We start from the raw sequence: 23,055 nt of genomic DNA, 5'->3' as shown, positions 1-23,055 counted from the left end.
AAATAGAATGAGCCCATCCCTACAGACCGACAGTTGCTCCTTCTAGAGTTATATAGTGACATAATGAGAGAGGATCATTTACACCAGTAAAATACCACTGATCGTTTTAGATTATTCAAAAGGAAACTTCAGTTTAAAAGTAGCTGTGTGCTTGGCACCTTATCCAATATAATTCTCGTGGATCTCTGAAGGTGGAGCTATAACTCAAATGGGCAATTGACCTGCAGAAGATGGATGGAGTTGATTTTCTTTATCAATAACCACAGAGTTTGAAAATGGATTTCTAATTGTTTTTATTAAAGATAAGTCATTCATTAACATTATTAGATCAGACATCGAAGAAACAGGTTCTTCAACATACAAAGTCATGAGAAAAACTTGTATATTCCATTTGCAAAATTGATCATTAAAAAATTCAGCTTTGAAACTTTCTTCGGAGTCACCATATGAGTTAATTATTATACAAAACCCACATGAATTAAACAGGTTTAAATTATTCAGAACATATATGAAAATCACATTACTAAAGACAGCTGGAGAAAGTGTGAATTGTTTTTGGAGCACCCTTGCGTCTGCTATTCTGTCTCCAATAGTGGCAAAGTGTATGTTTAGAGTATGTGTAGTAAAATCATTGAGGATTCGAAATTCTTCAAAGGTGTCTACTTCCATCTTATCTCCACCTTCAAGGATTGCACAACCAATTCCTCTATGAATCGTTACAAAAAGAAAACTGAATAGCTGTAAATTTTACAAATAGAATACAAGAAAACCAACATAAAATTTATCTCAGCTCCTGAAGTTTGTATAATAGTGGAAACTTCATAAGACATTGTCAGAATGTTAGGAAACTGTGATTAAAAAATTATGTGTGATCGCATCATTTTTGTTCTCATATTGCACCAAATATAAGGGTAGTTTTAAGTTAACGGTATAAAACGACTTGCCATATTAACTGATATCTGGGTTGAAATTGTGCTGCTTATTGCTAACAGCAAACACATATAGCCTTTGCATGGAGTTACAAACATGTGAAAATGTTTGTACTAATACCATATAGTACAATTTCAACCCAATCATCCTGCCAGGTATTAATTATGGTATAAACAAACTTCAGAAAATAGGAACAGCCAGAAGCTAATGGAATAGGGAATTCCAATGTTTTTGTCATGGAGGTTCCCTTTCCCCAACCAGCATCCATTTTAACATTCAGATTTATCTCATGGAGCAACTCAATTCCCAGGTGCTGGAAACTCACAAGAAACACCCTCTTGACATATTATTTACCAATGCTCAATGCAGTGACCTCTAGAGTATGTGCATGTGAGTTTACTCAATCACCGTGCTATCACTTTATTAAGGGACCATCGTCTGCTGCTGGCTGCACCATGGGACCAGGTTTCATTAGGGTTGCCAACCCTCCAGGATTGTCCTGGAGTCTCCAGGAATTAAAGATTAATCTCCAGTACTGTTCAAGCAACCCAGGAGAAAAATCATTGTGGCATTAAAAAAAATTCTGTGTTTTTTTTAATTTTCTTTGAACACTTTTGTTTATTCAAAACTGAGATTGATAGATTTTTTATTAGGCAAAGGTATTAAGGGTTATGGAACCAAGGCGGGTAGATGGAGTTAAGATACAGATCAGCCATTATCTAATTTAATGGCTGAACAGGCTCGAGGGGCTGAATGGCCTACTCCTGTTCCTATGTTTATTAGTTATAAAAATATTGGAGATGGGAGAAAAGGCTGTTTGATTGGGCAGGGCAGTTGGAGTCGAGAGGTCATGGGATGAAACCTCCAGGAATACTTCCAACCAGAGTTGGCAACCCTAGGTTTCATTCAACTGCTCGCATTATCCACTAAAGTTGAGAAAAAAATAGTTTGACAGAAATCCCAGGAGTCAAACAATATTTAAAAGCTCTGTCTGACAAGCTTACATTCCTTGCCCCATTTTTTCCTGCTATTTTCTCCCCTCCTGAAGGCACTAATTCTTGCTAGTTCCAAGATCATCGGCAGTCCTTTGAATTAGCCATTTCTTATGTATGATCCTGGACAGTGAGGGCTGGATTTTCCTCTGCTATACTTCTAATTGGGTGGTATGGCGGCAGAAAATGAAAGAAAAAATGGGCACCGAGCTTTCCCCTTAACACTGATGACCTGCACTTTCCTCCTTCTTCCACTGTAGGGAAGTAGCTTACCAGGGCCCGGGCTGCTCCTGCTACATTTGGGGAGGCAGGACCCATACCCACTCGATTTCTCTCTTTACCAGCCCTGTTACCGCTGACCCCAGGAACACACCAGGAAAGGGGTGGCAGTCGGACCGGGGGCAGCAGTGGCAAACTTACTCAGCACAATGTTGGAGAGACCAGGAGTCGGCTCCTCTTCCTCCCTTAAAGCCCTTCACCTCTTCTTCCTGGCCAATAGGCTCAAGGAGAGCATTTATGTAACAAACAAATTCAGAGCTCTTCTGCCCTTTTAAGATGCCTGCTCCTTTTCTGGTACTGCAGCAACGGACTCCCTCTTAGTAGCAGGGAGTCTGCCCTGCCTGCAGAATGAGCACCAACACAGGGAAAAAAAGCATTGGGGTCACGCCAGGATCAGGGCAGTGGGCAGATGTACTGCTTCAATCCTCCTCTGGCAGCAAACCAACCCTAATAGAAAATCCAGACCCAAGTGTCAGCAGTATATGCTCTGCGGAGCGAAGCACAGTCAAACCTGGTCTTGTCATTACCTGACATCTACACATTCACTTTCCAGCAGTTGTGACATGGTAACTGAGACCAAGAACCCTGTCTGAGTTTTTCCCTCCCTAGCCCACTGTAGCTAATTCTGTCCCGACTGGTGGCCCCTGTTGAAATGAGGCAACTTAGCACAGACCATCGATTGAGGCTTTCTGGTCTGTGTGGCTTAGTGCCACACCAGAAGCTGCATATACCCACTAAATCAATGAGAGGAGTGAACATCTTATAGTTTAAAAAAGCTATCCTTAGGAAAGTGAAAAACATACCTCACTCATTGTGAGGATGTGCCTAAGCAAATTATAAAATGTAAAGATACTTTACTTAGAAAAAAAAATGACCCAATAATAAAACAAAGATGTTCACAACTTACATGGACCCATCTCCAAGAGATAACTGAACTAAGTCACCATACAACACTGTGTATAAGAGTAAAGTAGGGGCATATTAAATTGTTTTTAAAATAGCTAAAGTGAGCAACACATTTTAAAAACAGAACAACACGTGGGCTACTGTGAGTTGATATCTAACAATCCATTGAAGCAAACACACTTGTGTGTTTTGCAATCGGGTCCATTTGTTGTTTAAATGCCACATCAGCCCAGGATCTGTGTGGCATCCAGTTGGAACCATTCATTCAAGTGTCACCTCACTTCAGAACTCTTGTGACATCCTCTACTTCTAGATGAAAGAAGCAAAATGTATACAATATTTGATAAAGATGGATCATAGATGGGGAGGGGGAAGACAACTTACAATGTTTTCAGCCTCGTTATGTTCTATATAGTTATTGACCATTGATGTTTTTTACAAAAATGTGCTCCCACTATCTGAAAATTGATTCTCCTTTACTCCAGTGATCAAACTTGGATAACACTGTTGGAAGGTCCTACAGCCCTAGTCCAATTAGCAACAGGCACTCTTTTCTAGTTATTAACTAAAGGTAATATTTTATTGTGTCATCTCACTGTGGAATGTGAAACGGACACACTGATGTGTGTATTGTAGGATTGCAAATACAATGTTTTCATTGTGATAGGCTAGTCTAAAAGCTAATGTAAGAGATAAAATAATGTCAGGGCTGTAGTTTCAGCATTTCTCCTAGTCATTTAGTGCTCTATGTATTTTTTCATTATCCTAATGCACAATAGTGTTGTTCTGTGCTATTTCTTGTGTTTTCCTCTTCCATTTGAAATGTATTCTCCTCTTTCCTCTTTTAGATTCAGTCCAATAGTGCTGAGAGATCACCATCTCACAGGTCTCTGGAAATTCCCCTCAAGCTTAGGAGAGTGACATGGGGGTGAGCTCCGCACTCCCCCACCACCCCCCACCCCCGACAAAAAAAACAACTTGCCCTCCTCCTCTCCCCCACAAAGAAAATTTTGATCTTCACTCTTCAGTCTTCCTGGAAACAGGATTTTGAACTGCAAGGGACAAACCACAAACCCATGTCCTACTTATCATCATATCTCTCCCCTTGTTAGGTAAATGAAAATGCCCAATTTATTCCCTTTATTGCAATGACTGTAAGGTGGTCTGTACAATTTTACTTTAGATAGGTGAATAGCTTTCGTTTGGAAATTTGTAACTTTTACCCTGAATTACCATTAAAACTTCAGCTATACACACTAAAGCTTGAAAGAAATGACTTCTGAGCACTGATATTTTAGGCTGGATCAAAAGCATCTCACTTTGTGCTAATAGTTCTGCTCTAATTAGTACCCAAAGTGACTGCTGCATCTTGCCTTAAGAATTACAGCTGCTCTGTTTACACCATGCCTTACAGGAGGATAACTCTGAGATTGTCAATCTCTAAGTGATAAACCAACCACACAGGCCTGTATTATTTTAAGCTGATAAGAGTATTAGCAAGATAAGGTCACACAACCACTGACACTAATTCTGTTAATAGAATCTGTCAACAGATAACAGCAAGGCCTATTGCTACACTTATTTTGAGCAGTAAGTTATATAGGTTTTGGATGGGAAAGGGAAGGGGGTCATAAAGGCATGACTTGGAGATGAGTTTTTTGTATTAGTATGACTCCAGACTGTGCGCTCTAGTAAATGGTTATATTACAGATTTAATTCATGGCTAAAGCCATACTGAATTAAAGTGTAAATTCTATGTCATAAACAGAGTAATAAAAACAATTGTACAGCATTCCAAGTGTTGATAGCATGTGCAAAGCAGACAAGATTCCAGTAATTTCTCTGTATATATTAAACAGAAACAGCTACAGCAAGAAACTAAATTACAACAGGTCACAATGTCAATCTTCTGTAGCGATAGTCCAATACTTGAAAATGGAATATATTGTGTAGATTTTTTTTGTTGTCATTACATATCCTGATTTCAAAAAGAAAGATATTGGCTTTAAACCTTCTGCAGTTCCTTTGAATTTTGATAATGGCCACCTCTTCGTGCTATGAGCGGTTTCATTCATTTAAAACTACTTAACTCATCTCATTTTTCACACTCTCTTCAATTATTGTTTGGATCACTTGGATGTGGGCATTGATTTTTTTCTCCAGTCCGCTCTAGCCCTATCTCAGCTTGCCCACTTGAGTCTTATGTGGAGACAAAGACAATTAAAAATAAAATAAAATCAAGCACAGACCTCTTCCCTTGTTACTTCAAAAGGATACCCCGAATTTAAGTCAAGAATAGGAAGTGTTTCCCATTATAATCTGGAAAGCATTGATTATTATAAGAGCTCTCAGTAAAGTCTTCAGATCAAGTGGAAACAGGGCTTTTGGGTTCTTGGTCATCTCACATTGCAATCTTTTTTATGGAGCTTGAGCTTCAAATTGCTTTACTTCAGTTATTGGTGTTGCAATGGATTCATTTTCTGCAATGATGAGATCCTCACTATATTGATACACAGTCAATTCCTTCACCTTTGCTTCTATATCAATGACCACCTACATCTGAGAATTCTTGTCACCTTCCTTAGCTTCCTCTTGGTTCAGTGTCTTTTGTTCATTCTCCTTTTCAGAAAAAACAAGTGGCATTTCAGTGTCCGTTATGTGTGTGGTACTCATTTCTTGAACTTCCTCTTTGTGCAACATTGGAGCACTCCCAGAAATAGTATTAGACTCAGTGTTGTCAATGCAAGGCTCATTTTCCGAACATTCGTTTATTTTTAGTGGCATGTCCTCTTTTTTAGGTTCTGCAGCCTTCTCATCCTGACCTTCCACAAGTTCATTAACAATTGTTGGCAAGTCTTCTTCAGACTCTTTGTCTTCCTCACTCTGGTCTTTCACAAGTTCCTCAACTGTTGATGGTAAGCCTTTGGGTTCATTATCTTCCTCACACTGGCCTTCCACAAGTTCATCAACTGTTGATGGTAAGCCTTTGGGTTCATCATCTACCTCACACTCACCTTTCACAAATTCATCAACTGTTGATGGTAAGCCTTTGGGTTCATTATCTTCCTCACACTCACCTTTCACAAATTCATCAACTGTTGATGGTAAGCCCTTGGGTTCATTATCTTCCTCACACTGGCCTTCCACAAGTTCATCAACTGTTGATGGTAAGTCTTTGGGTTCATCATCTACCTCACACTCATCTTTCACAAGTTCATCAACTGTTGATGGTAAGCCTTTGGGTTCATTATCTTCCTCACACTGGCCTTCCACATGTTCCTCAACTGCTGCTGGCAAATTTTCTACTTTAGTTTCCTTATTTTCCTCACTCTGACCTTCCACAAGTTCAACTGCTGATGACACATCTTCTTTTGTTTCATCTAGGTCCTTCAAATGTTCATTCACTTCTGGACTAGTTTCCTTGTGCATTTCAATATGGCTTTCATCTGTTTTGGACAGCAAAGCTTCCCGATTCTCAGAACTCTCTTCAACTGGCACTATTGCCACTGTTAATAGATCATGTATTTCTTTTAAACTATCAGGAGCTGGAGGAGTTATCCTTTCTTTCTGTATTTCAGCTCCTTGCCTGTTCTGGCATTCATTTCTTGGTACATTCTCATTACTGTTTTTGTTATCTAATTTGATTGGTTTCTCAGCTTCCTGATGAGCAACTGTGGCCGAACTAGTTTCTTGCACTGTGCCGGTATGTAATTGGGTTATCACTTCTCCATTCGGTTTAGAATCAAATGTAGTATGAAGCATTTCATCACCAGGTTCCTCCTGAGAGACTGATGACTGTTCACATTCCCGTTTCTCATTCAGTAAAGGATCTAATGTAGGAGTAGGAATTTGTGAAGTCACTTTTTCTCCAGCTTCTAATCCCTCAGCATATGATCCCTCAGGTGATATTTTAGCAGGGCTCCTTGGTTGAGAATCTGGTGGTGTCTTTCCTTCATTCTTATCAGTGAGGTTGCTATCACTGTCGCTAGTATAAACAATGTTGTCTTCAAACAGATTGTGTTTCTTCAAAATGGCAGCTTCTTTCACCACTATCAACAAAAAACAATTTGTTTTTTAAATGAAAATAAATTAAAACAATGCTGCTTATCTTACAGAAAAACAACATTTCTATTAAAAATTTCACAGATGTTAATGTATCCATGTGATGTATATTAATTAGTGTTAATTATATTCAGGTGGTGCATATCAATTGGGAAATCACGTATCCATTTATATGAGAGTTTATCTAGGGTGTGGAGCTCTGTGAATAAAGGCTTGGAAGCAACTGAAGATTAGGCTCTAGTATTCTATCCTTCACTACCTGGCTATCCAGTTTATAACAACAGAGGTGTAATCAGGCAAAAATGGATGCCGAGGCAAAGAAGGAGATATTAGCAGGGTTACCTAAAAGCTTGGTCAAAGAGGTGGGTTTTAAAGACTGTCTTAAAGGAGGAGAGGGGGGTGCAGAGGAGGAGTATAGGGAGGGAATTCCAGAGTGTGGGGCCAAAACAACTGAAGGTACAGTCGCCAGTAGTGGGATGAAGGGGGTGGGGGCGGGGTCAGGGGGGCGGCGGGGTCAGGGGGGGAGGATGTACAAGAGGCCAGAGTCGGAGGAATGGAGAGTTCTGGAGGTTATAGGGCTGGAGGAGGTCGCAGAGATTGGGAGGGGTGATTTCATGAAGAGGATGAGAATTTTAAATTGGAGATATTGGGCGACTGGGAGGCAATGAAGCTCAGCAAGAACAGGGGTGATGGGTGAATTGGACTTGGTGCATGGTAGGATATGGACACCAGAGTTTTGGATGAGCTGATGTTTACAGAGGGTGGAGATTTGAAGGCCAGCAAAGAGAGCATTGGAATAGTCAGGTCTGAAGGTGACAAAGGCACAAATGAAGGTTCCAGCAGCAGATGAGCTGAGGGGGGGAAAGAGGCAGGTGATGTTACGGAGGTGGAAGTAGGCTGTCTTTGTCATGGTGAGAATATGTGGGGCATAAACTCTGCTCGGGTCGAATAGGGTGCCAAAGTTGTGAGCAGTTTGTTTCAACCTGGGACAGTGGCCAGGCAGGGGGATGGAATCGGTAGCAAGGGCATCAAGCTTGTGGCGGGGTCCAAAGACAACAGCTTCAATCTTCCCAATGTTTAATTGGAGGAAACTGGTCAAACCAGTCAGCAACACAGAGGCAGTGGAGAAGGCAAGAGAGGTGATGGAGAGGTAGAGCTAGGTGTCACCAGCATACATGTGGAAGCTGACCCCATGTCTTCAGATGATGTATCTATGGGGTAGATGAGGAAGAGGAGGGGCCCAAATGTATATCCTCGGGGGACTCCAGGGGTAATGATTTGGGGGCGCAAAGAGAGACCATTGCCGGTGATGCTCTGGCTACGATCAGATAGGTAAGAGTGGGATCGGGAAGGCCGTTCCACTGAGCTGGACAATGGAGGAGAGGCATTGGGGGAGGATTGTGTGGTTGAACATACGAAAAGCTACAGAATGATTCAGAAGGATGAGGTGGGCTAATGCACCAAAGTCAGAGTCATAGAGGATGTCATTTGTGACTTCAGTTTCAGTACTGTAGGAGGGCGGAAACCTGATTGGGGAGATTCAAAAATGGTGTTGCAGGAAAGATGGGCAGGAATTTGGAAGGCAACAACGCATTCAAAGACTTTGGAGAGGAAGGAGAGGTTGGAGAGTCTCAATGAAATTGTCTGCCCTTCTTTTGTGCTTCCTTGCCGTGCCCTGCTCCCATCTTTGGATGCTGCTGCCAGGTCCTTTAATTGAGGACACACTTTAAAAGTGGCACAAAATCACACAGGAGCTATCCTGTATGGCTACCAGTCAATTTACAGCACCAAACCATCTCCTGCCCACCTTAACCTGCTCTGAATAGACTAGTAGGACACCTGCTGGAACCTTTTTTTCTCTCCAATGAAAGTGAAGGAATGTTGGGTATATCTACAGATAAAATTACAAGGCCTGGTCCCACTGCAGTTTTACTGTAATCGTTTTGATATGTCATAAGTGTATATTCAGGACTGGTTTTGAACTGTCAACTTTTTAGAACTGTACCAGCTACGTTGAAGCTTTGGGTCAACTTTGGCTAGTTTTCTAAGGTTGGCACGTACGAAAACATTCTTTACCTTTGAGCACCTCCCTAAGAATGGTCTGAAGTAAGATTTCTTCATAGATATTCTCCACTTGAACGAGTTTTGTGTAATCTGCAAAGATGTATTGCTCAAATTTCTGAAGCTCCTGTTCAAGGAGAAAAAGAAGTTTATGCTCAGCTCTTTGCTAACAAGCGAAGTGTTTACACTTACCATCCTTCTCCATTCAGACTTCCACTTTGTCTCATCAGCTCTAAAACAAAGTTTACACCCATTTAGCCAGCGTATCTCTCAAGACATGGACCACTACTCAGAAAATCCTTCAGATTCTTGAATGTGATCTTTGAATAGAAGAGAGTCGAATACATGATCCCATCGTATTTGCAGACCCCGGCGCTGATTATTGTCCGCTTCCAGTTTACTTCCCTCACATTCTTACTGCCAATATTATGAAGTAAAATGAAGCCAATCAACTCAACCATTTCTTAATAGCTAGAATAACTGAAATTCAAAAATCACAAAAATTTCAGATGTTAAGTCTATACCTATTATCCCACAGCATAATTTCAAAGCCATAATATTTTAGGCTATTATGGAGAAATTAGATTTGGAGCAGTTTAATTCCATTTATGAAAATTGTTGCACTTTAGTTAAAAAAATGCACATTGATTCATAAGGATCTTAGAAAAAGGGCTGAGCTTAAGCCTGCAGACTGAGGATTAAAGCACAGTTTGCATTCTCAATGTTTATTGACGATGTAACAATTAAGTCTGGTACCAGCTTAGATTTCCTTCAACCCTACAAACTCAGCACTCCACCCCCAATTTATATGTTTTCCTCTGTTCTATTTCAGTTGTTTTCCTTGCTCCAGGTGACTGCAGTGTGGTTTTCCTTCCCTCACTCCCGATGAGGAAGCACGAATCAGGCCTCTATTCAATACCTTCCCTTGATGGCTACTATTCATCTCACTAACAAAATCCACTAGGGTGTCCTTCACAGTCAAATATTCTGCTAACATTCACTGCCAGGGCTCAGTGAACAGCAATGTAAAAGCTGCCTCCAGCAACTACAGCTGCTACTCTTCCCAACTGCAGGCAGGTCCACTGCTCAGGCCAGCAAAGCACTCCCCCGCAACCTCCCAAATCATACAAATCTTTTCCAGTCTTCATGGAGAGGGAAATAAAAAAACAAAAAACGTGAATTGTGATTTTCAATCAACTGTTCATGTACAGCTGTTTGTCTCACGTTGTTGATTCTGCCTTGAAATATAAACCTGGCAGATTCCACAACACCATGAGCCAAGGCTATTAGAGGTGCTTTTACTTGAAGCATAAATGCGACATTGGTAAACATATACAAAAGTGAGAAGAATGAGAAAGAAAAATTCCTGAGCTCCATTGGCCCTGTAACTATACCCATGGGATATTAGCATATGAACACGTTTGATTGAAATTCCTCTCCAATTTGAGTGCTGGAGTTAACCCATGGGTTAATGGCTTTGCTAAAATACCAAAGTGAGGAATTTCAGACAAGTGTGTTAAACATTGGTACACTAGTATCCCAAGTTATGTCGAAGCCAATACTTCAACATTTTACAAGTGATGCTTTAGGAAAGTGAATATAGTGTTATGACCTAAAAAGGTAAATGTTTCCAGAGCCCACTTTACCCTATATAGAACCTCGCTTGTTGGGATTTTCCCTTCTAGGAAATCGGGAGGGCTGCAAATTGGGTGCACCAACCTCCGCATCCAATTCTCCAGTCTGTACTCCTGTCAAGTAAATCTCCATGCCGGGAGTGGAGTCTAGCAAAATTGACTTTTTCATGTCATGAGATTCGATTGTAGTGTTTATAATAGTTAAAATATAACAATTACAATCTCCGGCGTTGCATCACTTACACGCTTATAACTTGGTGCCAATGTTTTCTGTAGTGTCGGCAATGTAATCTGCACTAGAGCTTCTTGGAACAACTTCTTCCTTACAGTGCTGCTGTCATGGTCATATTGCTAGGAAAGAAAACATTTGAAATCTTTGTACAGTCCCAAAATGTGCCATGCATAAGGCAGAATTAAAAGGCAAAAGATGTTCAGTTAGAATATTAAGATCTAAAAATTCCATTACATGTTAAGCATAACCCTATTACACACATAATCAACAGCGAATATAGAATTCCTATAATCAACTACAAATCTGGGTGTGGAGGTACTGGCGGAAAGGCACAGAGTACCTCTTGTGCCACCTGAGCTGCCTGGCATCCCTCTGTGGATCCTTCCTTTTTTTTCCAAACACATCAGATAGAAGGATTCCCATTGGGAAACCCATTGGTGCTAGTAATAGTGCCGGGGGCAAAAATATGAATAATTTAGAACAACTGGCACAAGGGCTCATAAGAGCCTACGTGCCAGTGGTTAAAGCAAACAAGAAAAGGGTCCAAGAAAGCCCAGAAATGCCCTAAAACCACATACCATTTGCATTACTAACCTTTTAAATGAACTGCCACCTGACTCACTCCCTGGTAACCCTAGATGCCTGGCTTGCTGAATGTGCTGCATGTCCACGTATCAGGAAATTATATGCAAGATGTCTCTGTCCCCATTTACATACTTTAATGTCTTCAACTAGAGATTATTTTCAAATGAAAATATCTATTAACACAGGAACACAGGAACGGGAGTAGGCCATTCAGCCCTTAGAGCCTGTTCCAATTAGATCATGGCTGTTCTGTACCTGAACTCCATTTACCCACCTTTGATCCACATCCCTTCATAACCTTACCCAATAATAATCTATCACTCTCAGTCTTGAAAATTTTAATTGACAGCCTTTTGGAGGAAAGAGTTCCAGATTTCCATTACCCTCTTTGTGAAAAAGTGCTTCCTGATTTCACTCCTAAATGGTCTAGCATTAATTTTACCCCCGTGAGATAAAGGTCAACATTCCATTAACATTTTTGATTACATTTTGTACCCGTGCACTAGCTTTTAGTAATTTGTGTACACGGACACCTGAATCCCTTTGGTCCTCCACAGCTCCTAGTCTCAGACCATTAACAAAATACTTTGATTTGTCTTTCTCAGATCCAAAGTGGACAACCTCACACTTTCACACATTCAACTCCATTTGCCATAATTTTGCCCACTCACTTAGACTGTCTATGTCTCTATGTAATTTCTTGCTCCCATCGACACAAGTTACTGTGCTTCCTAACTTAGTGTCATTTGCAAACATGGATATACAACTCTCTATTCCTTCATCCAAGCCATTGGTATATATGGTGAAAAGCAGAGGCCCCAGTACAGATCCCTAGGGAACACCACTTGTCACATCCCACCAAACAGAGAACATTCCCTTTATCCCTACTCTGTCTAACAAGTAACAACACGGAATATGTCAGGGGACAAATACTTTATTCAATTACCTTCTCCTTTAAAATAATCCTGTGAATTGAAGTTCATAAGAATACTCTACCATTAACAAGTCAAAGTCCAGCACGGCATTTAGATCTTGTTGGTAAATATCTTTACTATTACTGCAGTTACATTTCTATTTCTCATCTACATGCTGCCCCTTGGTGACATCATCCAAAAATACGACCGGTTCCACATGTATGCTGACGCCACCCAGCTCTACCTCACCACCACCTCTCTCGACCCTGCCACTGCCTCTGATTGGTCACACTGCTTGTCAGACATCCAGTATTGGATGAGCAGAAATTTCCTTGAATTGAATATTGACAAGACTGAAGACCTTGGGATAAATTTTAACTCCCAAGAACGGGTGGGTTGGGGGGCGGGTGAGTAAAAATACTCCGTTTTCAGAGCGGGGCCACATCCCAGCTCCAACACACCTGCTTCTGGGGTTTAACTCAGGCAAGTTTGTCTGCATGTGGAGAGCAGACACCCGGAAGTCCTGCCCCTCTTAAAGCCGGCGGGCCGATACTTAAAAGGACAATGTACCTCATTGAGATACTTGAGGTACCTAATATTTTGTGTATTGGAATAAAATGAATTTAACCTTATAGAATCATAGAAAGGTTAAAGCACGGAAGGAGGCCATTCGGCCCATCGAGTCCATGCCGGCTCTATGCAAGAGCTATCCAGCTCGTCCCGCTTCCCCGCCCTATCCCTGTAGCCCTGCAACTTTTCTCCTTTCAGGTACTTATCCAGTTCCCTTTTGAAAGCCAGGTTTGTATCTGCCTCCACCACCCCCTTGGGCAGTGCATTCCAGATCCCAACCACTCGCTGTGCAAAGAAGTTTTTCCTCATGTCACCTTTGGTTCTTTTGTCAATCACTTTAAATCTATGTCCTCTGGTTCTTGACCCTTCTGCCAACGGGAACAGTTTCTCTATATCTACCCTGTCTGGACCCTTCATGATTTTGAATACCTCTATCAAATCTCCTCTCAATCTTCTCTGTTCCAAGGAGAACAAACCCAGCTTCTCCAGTCTATTGTAACTAAAGTCGAATCTGTTCGAATTTCCCATCGCTTCCCATTTATGTCAGGTGAAAACAGGCCAGATCCATGAGGTGATTGCCTTTATTGCACTGCTTGTGGGCCCGGAGGAGCAGGAGTGCTTCATCCAGGCCCAACAAGCTCACCTGGCCAATAGGACCCCTGCAATCGGCTGACACCTCCCCCACTGATGATGCCCTTCCCCCCCCCCCCCCCCCGCAATGATGGACCCCCGCACGGTAGAGCCCACCTACCTTCGACTCTTCACCTGACCTCCAGCGACCCCCGATCTCTTCCTCAGTTCCACCGATCTCTTCCTCAGCCCCCTAATCTCTTCCTCAGCACCCCCTGATCTTCTCCCCGCCCCCCACCCCATCTTCTCCCTGGCCTATGATCCCTCCCTCCCTCTGATCCCCGGCTGAGGCCTGCTCAGGATGGTTGCCGGGCGTGAAACCCGGAAGTGCCATTGATGGGCCTCATTAAGGTTGAGATCTGTGATCGCGACCCACCCACTTACCTTCCGGGTGTCGCACTGGGAAATCTTCCCCCGTCCCGCTGCCTTCTTTGTCTTTGGTCCCCGCCACAAATTCCGTTCCCTAGCCACCAACTTCCACCCCTCTCCTTGGCCACAGTCTGAGGTTGAACCAGACCGTTCAGGTTGACCCTGAGCTGAGCTTCCGGCCACATATCCCCTCCATCACCAAGACTGCCTACTCCTACCTCAGTAAGAGCACCCGTCTCCACCCCGCCTCAGCTCATCTGCTGCTGAAACCCTCATCCATGCCATTGTTACCTCTAGACTTGACTATTCCAATGCTGTACTGGCTGGCCTCCCATCTTCCACCCTTCATAAACTTGAGCTCTGCTGTCCGTATCCTAACTTGCACCAAGTCCTATTCACCCATCATTAGCTCTTGGTCTAGCAACGCCTTGATTTTCAAAATTCTCATCCAGCCCTACAACCCTTCGATATCTCTGCATTCCTCCAATTCTGGCATCTTGTGCATTCCCAATTTTTTTCGCTCCACCATTGGCGACCTTGCCTTCAGCTGCCTAGGCCCTAAGCTCTGGAATTCCCTCCCTACCTCTCTCTCCTCCTTTAAGACGCGCCTTAAAACCTACCTCTTTGACCAAGCTTTTGGTCACCTGTCCTAATATTTCCTTTGTGGTTCGGTGTCAAATTTTGTTTGATAATCGTTTCTGTGAAGCGCCTTGGGATGTTTTACTACATTAAAGGTACTATATAAATTCAAGTTGTTGTTATTGTTGTTACGAGATACACATTTTACAAGTTCCTTACCTTTAACACTCGTTGTTTAACCTTTTCAATGGATGTTACAGTTTTTGATGGATTGGTCTTCAGTGAGTCAGACAACAGTTGTTCAAAGGTGTAGACTGCATTGTCCATTAGCTGAGGATAATAAATGGTAGCTTTAACCCCAGTAAGACTGAATAAGGAACCAAAGTTTAAATGTGTTTAACTGAAAATGCTCATCATTATATAACCAACCCAGATGTTAAACAATATCATTTATTAATAAATAATATCTATTAAAGTTTAAGTCCAGGCAGGACAGGTGATATTGTGTAAATTGCAGAATGAGTCTCAATTTCCTAAGCTCAATGTTGGCAAAATCAAAACCATTCCTTTTGTCTCTCACTAGCACCTGTGTGCCTGTGGCACCACGTCTAGCAATCTGCCTGGCTGCTTACTCAGGCTGAGCCCAAATGGTACGCAAACTTCACCGAGCTGAGCTTTCTGCTCTACATCCCCAGAGTGACATTCAAAACGTTGCCTGCTTACAGTCTTATTGACACTCTCCACTGCTGAAACCCTCATTCATGCCATCATCACCTTGAGCAATTTCTCATATCCACTCCTCGTTGGCCTCCCAACCACCATCTTTCACAAACTCAAGCTAATCCAAAATTCTGCAACTTAAATCCTCCCCCTCAAAAGGACCCATTAGCTCCATCCTTTCTCAGCTCCCTATGCTCCAGCAAATGTAATTCAAGATCCTCATCTTTGCTTTCAGATCCCTGCATAATCTCACCTCTGCATATTTGAGTAATCTTCTTCGGCCATGTATCCCAACCCTTTTGTTCTGCTCATTCTAAGTTGCATGCTGCTCATCCCCTGCTCCATCACCAGTGGTTAATCTTTTAGCCATTATTCCCATGTCCTCTGGAACTGTCTTCCAAATCCATCCCGTCTTCCTACATCTCTCACTCTGCCTTCAAAGGTCTCCTAAAAAGTTCTCCTTGTCTGTTCTTGTTTTTGTTGCAGCATTAATATTCATTGATGTGGTGTCTTATGTTTTGGGTAGGCTAACTCCCCAGGTGTTTTTTATTAAACTGTAAGCGGTTAGATTTCCTGATCCCCAGATGCTACACTTAGTTATCAGGTGTAGTACTAAGCCAAACAAACCAGCAGGGTCTGGGCTCAATCCTTGATCTGTGCTGTGTTAGCTGATTTTATGTGGGCGGTAGTAGGGTTGCTACAACTGACCTCAGCACCTGGAGATTATGGAGAGAAAAATCACCTAAGTTTCCCACATCTAATTACTCTATGGTGACCCCTGCTGGAAAATGCGTGTGTGAGTCCATGCATGAGCACACACAAATATTGGGTCAGGGCAGGATTGGGTTTTGGCAGTGATGGCCTCCACTGGCACATTTGTCCCGTTCCATAGCTCAGGGACCCCTAATGTTACCCTGGCTAAGATGACAGACCATGGATCGATCCTCGTACCTTCTTGGTCTCTATGGCTGAGTGCTATGTCACACAATGTAGATATACTCATTGAGCCATAGGCGAATTATTGTTTACATTTTTCATCATGTTCAGATACGACCTGTGTGAAGGGTGATAGAAGTTTGGAACTCTCTTCCACAAACAGCAGTTGATGCTAGCTCAATTGTTAATTTTAAATTTGAGATTGATAGATTTTTGTTAACCAAAGGTATTAAGGGATATGAGGCTAAGGCGGGTATATGGAGTTAGGTCACAGATCAGCCATGATCTCAATAAATGGCAGAACAGGCTCGAGGGGCTAAATGCCCTACTCCTATTCCTATGTTCCTATGTGTAGACTGCTATAGAAGCCCCATTGAGCTGTGATGATGTGCTGGTAGATGCCCTATAGCACACACCTCTTGCATGAAGTTCTGAGTTGTTTGAATAAGCCATTGTGTATTCGTGAACTTGAAACGGTTCTTCAACTCCTGTAGCTGGTCTTGAAGAGGGCTAACTTTATTATAGCAAGGCTGCATCTTCACAGCATTAAGAGGAAGGTTCATCAGCTGAGTCAGGTACTGAATAAAATAAATAAGACCAAAGTGAGAAACTAGTGACTGAACAAGAAGCGTTTTAGTTAAATTGAGGCTATTAAGGCTGTAGAAAGTTTCTTATTAATCATTTGAATAACCATTGTTTTGTCCCTAAATGGACAAATATGCATTATAATTTTTGGAAATTTCCTTCAGCCTAAATTTCCTCCACATTTCTGACCTTTCCTTCATACATCCACCAGACATCTTTTTCTACCTAGGAGGCAGGAACAACCTGGGCAGTGGACAATCACACCGGGTGTAGGCAAGCTACTTTCCCTGCCCCAGCCTGCAGCTCACAACCCTATATGCCTGAGATGAAAGATTTTCTTTCCATATGATGTTCATGTCTTGAAGCCCAGTGGGAAATTGAAGATACACATTCAACTGAGGGAGGGGAGCAAAAGAGAGGGGCAGCCCTCGGCTTGGGCACTGATGACAGAGCCAAGAATTGAACCGCTTCAGCTGTGGAAGTATTTTCCATTCAGTTCAAATTCTGAGTAGAGTAGTAGCCTCTTAATGGGACCACTCCTTTGGCAAATTAAGAGTTCCCTTTATTGAATGTTCATGCTAAACAAACACCATTAAAGGTATGTGCACAGACTTGCAATAATATGCCCTATGAAAGCATAAGAACTAAAATCATTAGTCCATCTCTAACAGCAACTTTATTATGCAGGTATATAATATCAAACAGAACAAAAGAATTTTAACTCTATATTGAACTATTTACATTACACCATGAATTCAAACACTGGCTTTTCATCTTTGAGTCTTGATTTAGGCTGAAAGTCTTATTTTTTTGACAGATATTGAGGTCCTAAGAGTTTGGGCAGTTTTAACTCCATTTCCTTGTGGGCACAACTCCACTGCAGTAAAGGTTCCAATAATTTGAGGATTTCTCTCAAAAACTAAATGACAAGTTAAACGCAGAGTGTGGCTCCCTCTACTCTGCCCTCAACAATCCATATTAACCTCAGTTTCTGAAGAATACTCCTCAGTCCAGCAGTTCCATTCCACCACCAGCCGTCCTTTTGGTCCCTTTGAATGAGACAGCCGATTTAATGTTGAATTACAGCCATCTTTGTGCCATGGATTTAGGCCACAAAACTGCATTTCAGAGAGGAAATTTTGATTCCAACAGTCTGGACTAGTTCAAACCTGAGTCTGTCCTTTGCTGCGGATTACAGTCACTCAAATTTACAGAAAGCAATTTTTGCAAACACAGGGGGGAAAAGAAGAGCTTCGTATATTGAAAGCTAAAAGTATCTTTCAGCCAACAGGAAATAAACTCAAGATGGTTCATATAAGTTCTGCTCATCTTTGACAGCATCAATGCTCACACCACAGCCCAGTGGTCATGGCTTTGTGCTACATCGCTGCCTGACAATTCAATCTGCCAGTAACAGTTCAGCAGCTTTCTTCTGTATACAGATAAGCTGCCAGATAGAAAGTCCATAATATGGAATGAATTCTAAACATGTCTGGTAGGGGAAAGGGGTCCTCCAGCCGGTACTACCAGGGGCTACAAGCAACCTTATATGGAAAATTAGGGATGGAAGAATTGGGGCCAGGTTCACGCTAAAATGGTATCGTTACCTCTTTCAGTTTTTCAGCATCGCCAGCGTTCTGACATTTTGTGCTCAATTCATTGACCTCAGTTTCAAAGAGCGAACGGACTTCACTGAATCCCGAACTGATCAGACCCATCAACTCCTCCAATATAGAAGCCAGGTAGGGTTGAATGTTCTCAAAGCAACACTGGTTGGCCTTTTCAGTCACTGTCGCTGAAACAAAGATTCACTCAAATTCAGTAACTGTACACGTTTTTATTTTGTCCCTTTGTAAATTCATTTCCTCCTACATTTTAGTCCCTTCCCCGTGCCACACATTCTTTCTTGGGCGATAAGGTAGACAAAGCAAGTGATTTGGTGTCTCAGGTGTCTGACCGTGCCATCCCTGAATTGGCCACTGGAAAATAATGAAGTTACTCACCCTCTGATTATCCCTTTCCTTTCACAAACATCTTGCGTCCGCTCTACACTTCCTCCAAGTCGGACAGCCATGACTGCAAACTTGTGGTTGATTAATCCATGGGGCAGTGTGCTGGAACATCAGTTTCTGTGGCACTAGCTGCCCTAAAACTGTTATTTTAAAACTACCAATTACAACTATTCACTACTTTTGAAATTGCTAAGTAGCCAGACGAACAGTAAAATATCAGTGTACCATTATGGTCAAGAAAAGAATTTAACCTTGAGTCAGATTTGGTTATTGTTTCATGAAGTTACATGCACAATAATGAAATAGTTTGTCCAAGACAAAAGAAGAACTTACAAATAGAATATACGAGGCCTACTTTTTAATGCAAATAGATATTCCATAGCATTGCTGATTCATGACGAGGGGGCCAGCCCCAGAGTGGGGTTGGGGTGTGAGAGGTGTGGTTGTAGAGCTGGGTCGGGGGAGAGCAGGGAGGATGAAAACTTAGGCTGGGTCAGGAGAAGGAATGATGGGTTTAGAGTTGAGTTGTAAGCTTCAGGTCTAAAAGTTGGCAGAGGAAATGAGTGCAAATAACAGCTGTGCATTGGATAGTCAGTATGTTCACCAGCAGAACCCTCACCAGCAGAACCCTCACCAGCAGAGGAAACAAGACCATGGGTAAAAGCTTCATGGCTACTTTCTTTCCTATGGTTTTGAAATCCAATTCCCTCCTGCTAAGCACATAATTGATAATACCGTATGTATAACATGGTCTAATTAGAAACCCAGCGGGAACTCCAGATCCATTCATTCCAACAGGCACAAAACCTGCTGAGATGGAAATTTTCTATCTTCTGTGCAAACTCTAAAATGGATGCCAAAAAAAATCAGATGAAAAGAAGAATACATATATTTGACATGCGTGTAACTGAAATATGTAGACATGTAGGCACTCTCACCCCTTGAAATGACACTGCAAATATTAGTGCGTGGATTCTTAACATGTTTGAAAATGTCTTTGTCTGCCAGGTTAAGAAAGGTGCTGACTTTTTTTATTTAGAAGAATATATACATTCTGTGAAGGCACAGTTGTGTTACACAGGACTTACAGAAGAGCACATTGGGGCCGTTGGTTAAATGTATGCTGAGGACCAGGTAGTTTTGGTGGGTCAGTATTATTTGGAGACATTCCTTCGGCTCTTCCAGTCTCTACTCCGTGGATGTCCAACTTTGCCTGATGCTTGCTGCAATATGGTCAGGACAAAGAGGAAGGGGAGGGAGGCATCCTTGTCTGGTGCCTCATTGGAGGGGGAAATGCAGGGGAGCTGAGACTGTTGGTGCACACAGTGGATGTGGGCTTGGCATATAGGATTCTAATCCACATCCTGAACCTGTTGCTGAAGATCATTCACCCTAGCACAGCGAGAAGGAATTTTTACTCCTCTCAGTCAAATGCTTACACGGCATCCAGGGAGAGCCCTAAAGCAGGGGAGCTGTTGTTGAAGTGATTCACCACATGCAGTAGGTTCTGATGTTGTCCTCAAAATGGCAGCCCCATCTGAAGCCTGTTTGATCTGCATGGATTAAGTCAGGGTAACTACCTTGTCTGGTGGCTAAAATCTTGGCCAATATTTTGTAGTGAGTGTTGAGCAGGGATATAAAGTACCTAGAATAAAACAGACCTTTGCTCTTTTTTTGTGTAGTGGTTGCAGTTGTCTTGAAGGCAGAACATCTGTTCAAGGAATTGGAAAAGTTTCAGTGGAAGAAGGAGCAGGGCCTTGTAGAACTCCACTGGGTAATCACTGTGTCCACAGGCTTTTCTGTACTGGAGGTTATGTTTTGCTGCTTGTCTCTTCTTGAAAGAGGTTGGGGAGTCCAATGACTACACCTCTTCCTGGGAGAATTGGGAGAGAAGGGAAGGGATGGATTAGCAAGATAGTGGGATGTTACCTGAGGAGAGAGGAGGGCTGGGACTCCAAGGTGTACAGCAAGGCATAGAAGGCTGCAAGTTCCTTGCTGATCTTGCTGGTTTTCCTTCTGCATTCTTAGTTGATGCTCTGCGTAAGTTGTTTGGATTTATGCAAGGAGGTGTGCTGGTTTGTCCCCAAGTTCATTATATTTTGCCCAGGTGTACTGGAGGAGGGTTCTGTTCATGCTGATAGCAGGCAGGTTACTTTATCTCTGGCCTGCATCAGTGCCCATTCATTGCTCTTCCATTGGTGTCTTTTGCATCAGACTTCTAGCACCATTACTCTTTGCTCCAGATTTGCACTCTTGGTTCCAGAGTGATAAGTTACAGGACTTGTAGCAAGGTATCCTGGGTTCCAGGGGAGGTTTCTATTGGGCAGCTCTCAGCAAATGCTGCATTTGGGTCCGGAACCTTTATCTGTAATGGAAGTCGTTCTGAGCTGGATCTGTCCCTGCTTTAGGATGCTGCCATGTAAGCGAGCTTTGGGGCCTGGCCATCCATGGACCTTGCTGTCGATGTTGGGATTTGTGCTGCTGCAGTTGTTGGCGTGGACATCCAAAAATTCAGAGCATTGGTTAGCCATTAGGCAGGCCTGATGGCATCTGGGTTCACAGCTTGGAATAAGGTGGGGTAGCCTGTAGGACCTGGCAGGTGTGCTTCTGGAAAGTGTGTATGTATGCACGTGTGTATGTATGGACATTAGGTGAAAACTGGATAGAGCTCGGCTGTGATGAACTCCATGGTAAAACAGCCTGCCAACATTAATCGTCCAGAATACACAAGAAGAATGGCCATATGGTTGAGGTACTGGAGGGCTGCCAGCAGCCATGGAACCATACCTCAACAAGAAGTATATCCCTCTGCAGAATCAAATCTGTCTGTATAGAATCTGCAGAAATTTGTTTCCCAAGTGTTGGTATGGTCAGTTTTGTTTCTAGTATTTTATATTCAAACAGGCTGATTACTCAACTGTTGTATTTACTGCATTGCAAAAAAAAACCTCTTGTTTCCAGAACTAGTCTGTGAGATGTTTAATGCAGAACCACAATATAATCATTCCCCAGGTAATGTTAATAAGATAAATGGTGATAACTGAGAATTCCTGATATATTTCTGATCCATACTGTTACATGGGATAATAGTTGAATATAGGGAATCTTGTTCATGGTTATTGTGTTAATGGATGTTGTAGACTGAAAGTCTCCCATTACCACAAAGGTATCAAAAGTGAAAGTCTTGAGTTTAATGTGGATCTGATCATGTTGTGCTGGTTTATTTATTGCATGTTAAAGTGTAGAATTATAAATATTTAATAAACAACATTCAGATGACAATTTAAAAGTATTTAAAGAATTATTTTTGTCAGTACTAGTTACAGTGGTGATCTCATAACTTTGGCACTGGAAGCTATGATTATTGCACTTACAGTGAGCATCTTAAATGTACATATCGTAGAATCAACACCTGTCATTGTGACACATGTAGCAAAGTTAAACTCAAGGCCTTGAATTTATTAAAACAAAATCCCTTGTTAAAGAAATCACTTTTGGAGCAATGTTTGGAATTAATTTTTCGTCTGGAATACAAACATTAGTCGCAAGTCTCCAAGCTCCTCCTTCACTCCCCTAGCCTCCAAGCTGAAAGCATAAAACATTGGGGGTGAATTTCTGCCGGTGTTCTTCCACTCGTCTGTCGTAACTTTGCTGGAGGAGCTGCGGAAACCTCGGAAAAAGAGTGTAAATGTTGTTTACGTCATATTTCCGGGGCTTCCGCCAAAGTTACGGTGGATGGGTGGGAAAAACTCCATGGAGATTCACCCCATTGAGTATCAGTCATGCATGTCAGTATATTCTTCGATTTTCCAAGATTTCAAGCATTGGCAGGTGAACGAGAGTTTTACCCTCTGCCTCTCTCCCCAACAATTTGTTTAAAATAGAATCTAACATTATGTGATCACCTGACCCAGTTTAATTTCCCGTTTGGTTAGAAAAGGGACATGAAAAGTCTCACATTTGAGCCGGAGCTTGCTTGGATGAATTCTGTTACCTTTCGGCCAAAGTGGCAGATGGAGAACAGTACAGAGGTGTTCTGCCACAAGTGGAGGGAAAACT

General features: G+C 42.2%; 1 protein-coding gene across 2 annotated transcripts in view; it reads right to left on the bottom strand.

The window, feature by feature from the left end:
* Positions 1 to 276: 276 nt before the first annotated feature.
* Positions 277 to 23,055, bottom strand: part of LOC137325414 (protein Niban 1-like) — a 111,730-nt gene continuing 88,951 nt past the window's right edge. For both annotated transcript variants that reach the window (XM_067990508.1, XM_067990509.1), the window contains exons 9-14: positions 18,592 to 18,779; positions 16,816 to 16,977; positions 14,963 to 15,073; positions 11,108 to 11,215; positions 9,246 to 9,357; positions 277 to 7,156 (exon numbers count right to left, since the gene is read on the bottom strand). In XM_067990508.1, coding sequence (XP_067846609.1) covers positions 5,661 to 7,156; positions 9,246 to 9,357; positions 11,108 to 11,215; positions 14,963 to 15,073; positions 16,816 to 16,977; positions 18,592 to 18,779 — 2,177 coding nt within the window. In that variant the 3' untranslated portion in view covers positions 277 to 5,660. The remainder of the gene's footprint in view (positions 7,157 to 9,245; positions 9,358 to 11,107; positions 11,216 to 14,962; positions 15,074 to 16,815; positions 16,978 to 18,591; positions 18,780 to 23,055) is intronic.

Source organism: Heptranchias perlo, chromosome 9 (genome assembly GCF_035084215.1).
Source record: "Heptranchias perlo isolate sHepPer1 chromosome 9, sHepPer1.hap1, whole genome shotgun sequence".
NCBI lineage: Eukaryota > Metazoa > Chordata > Chondrichthyes > Hexanchiformes > Hexanchidae > Heptranchias > Heptranchias perlo.
This window is presented reverse-complemented; position numbering and strand designations above follow the sequence as displayed.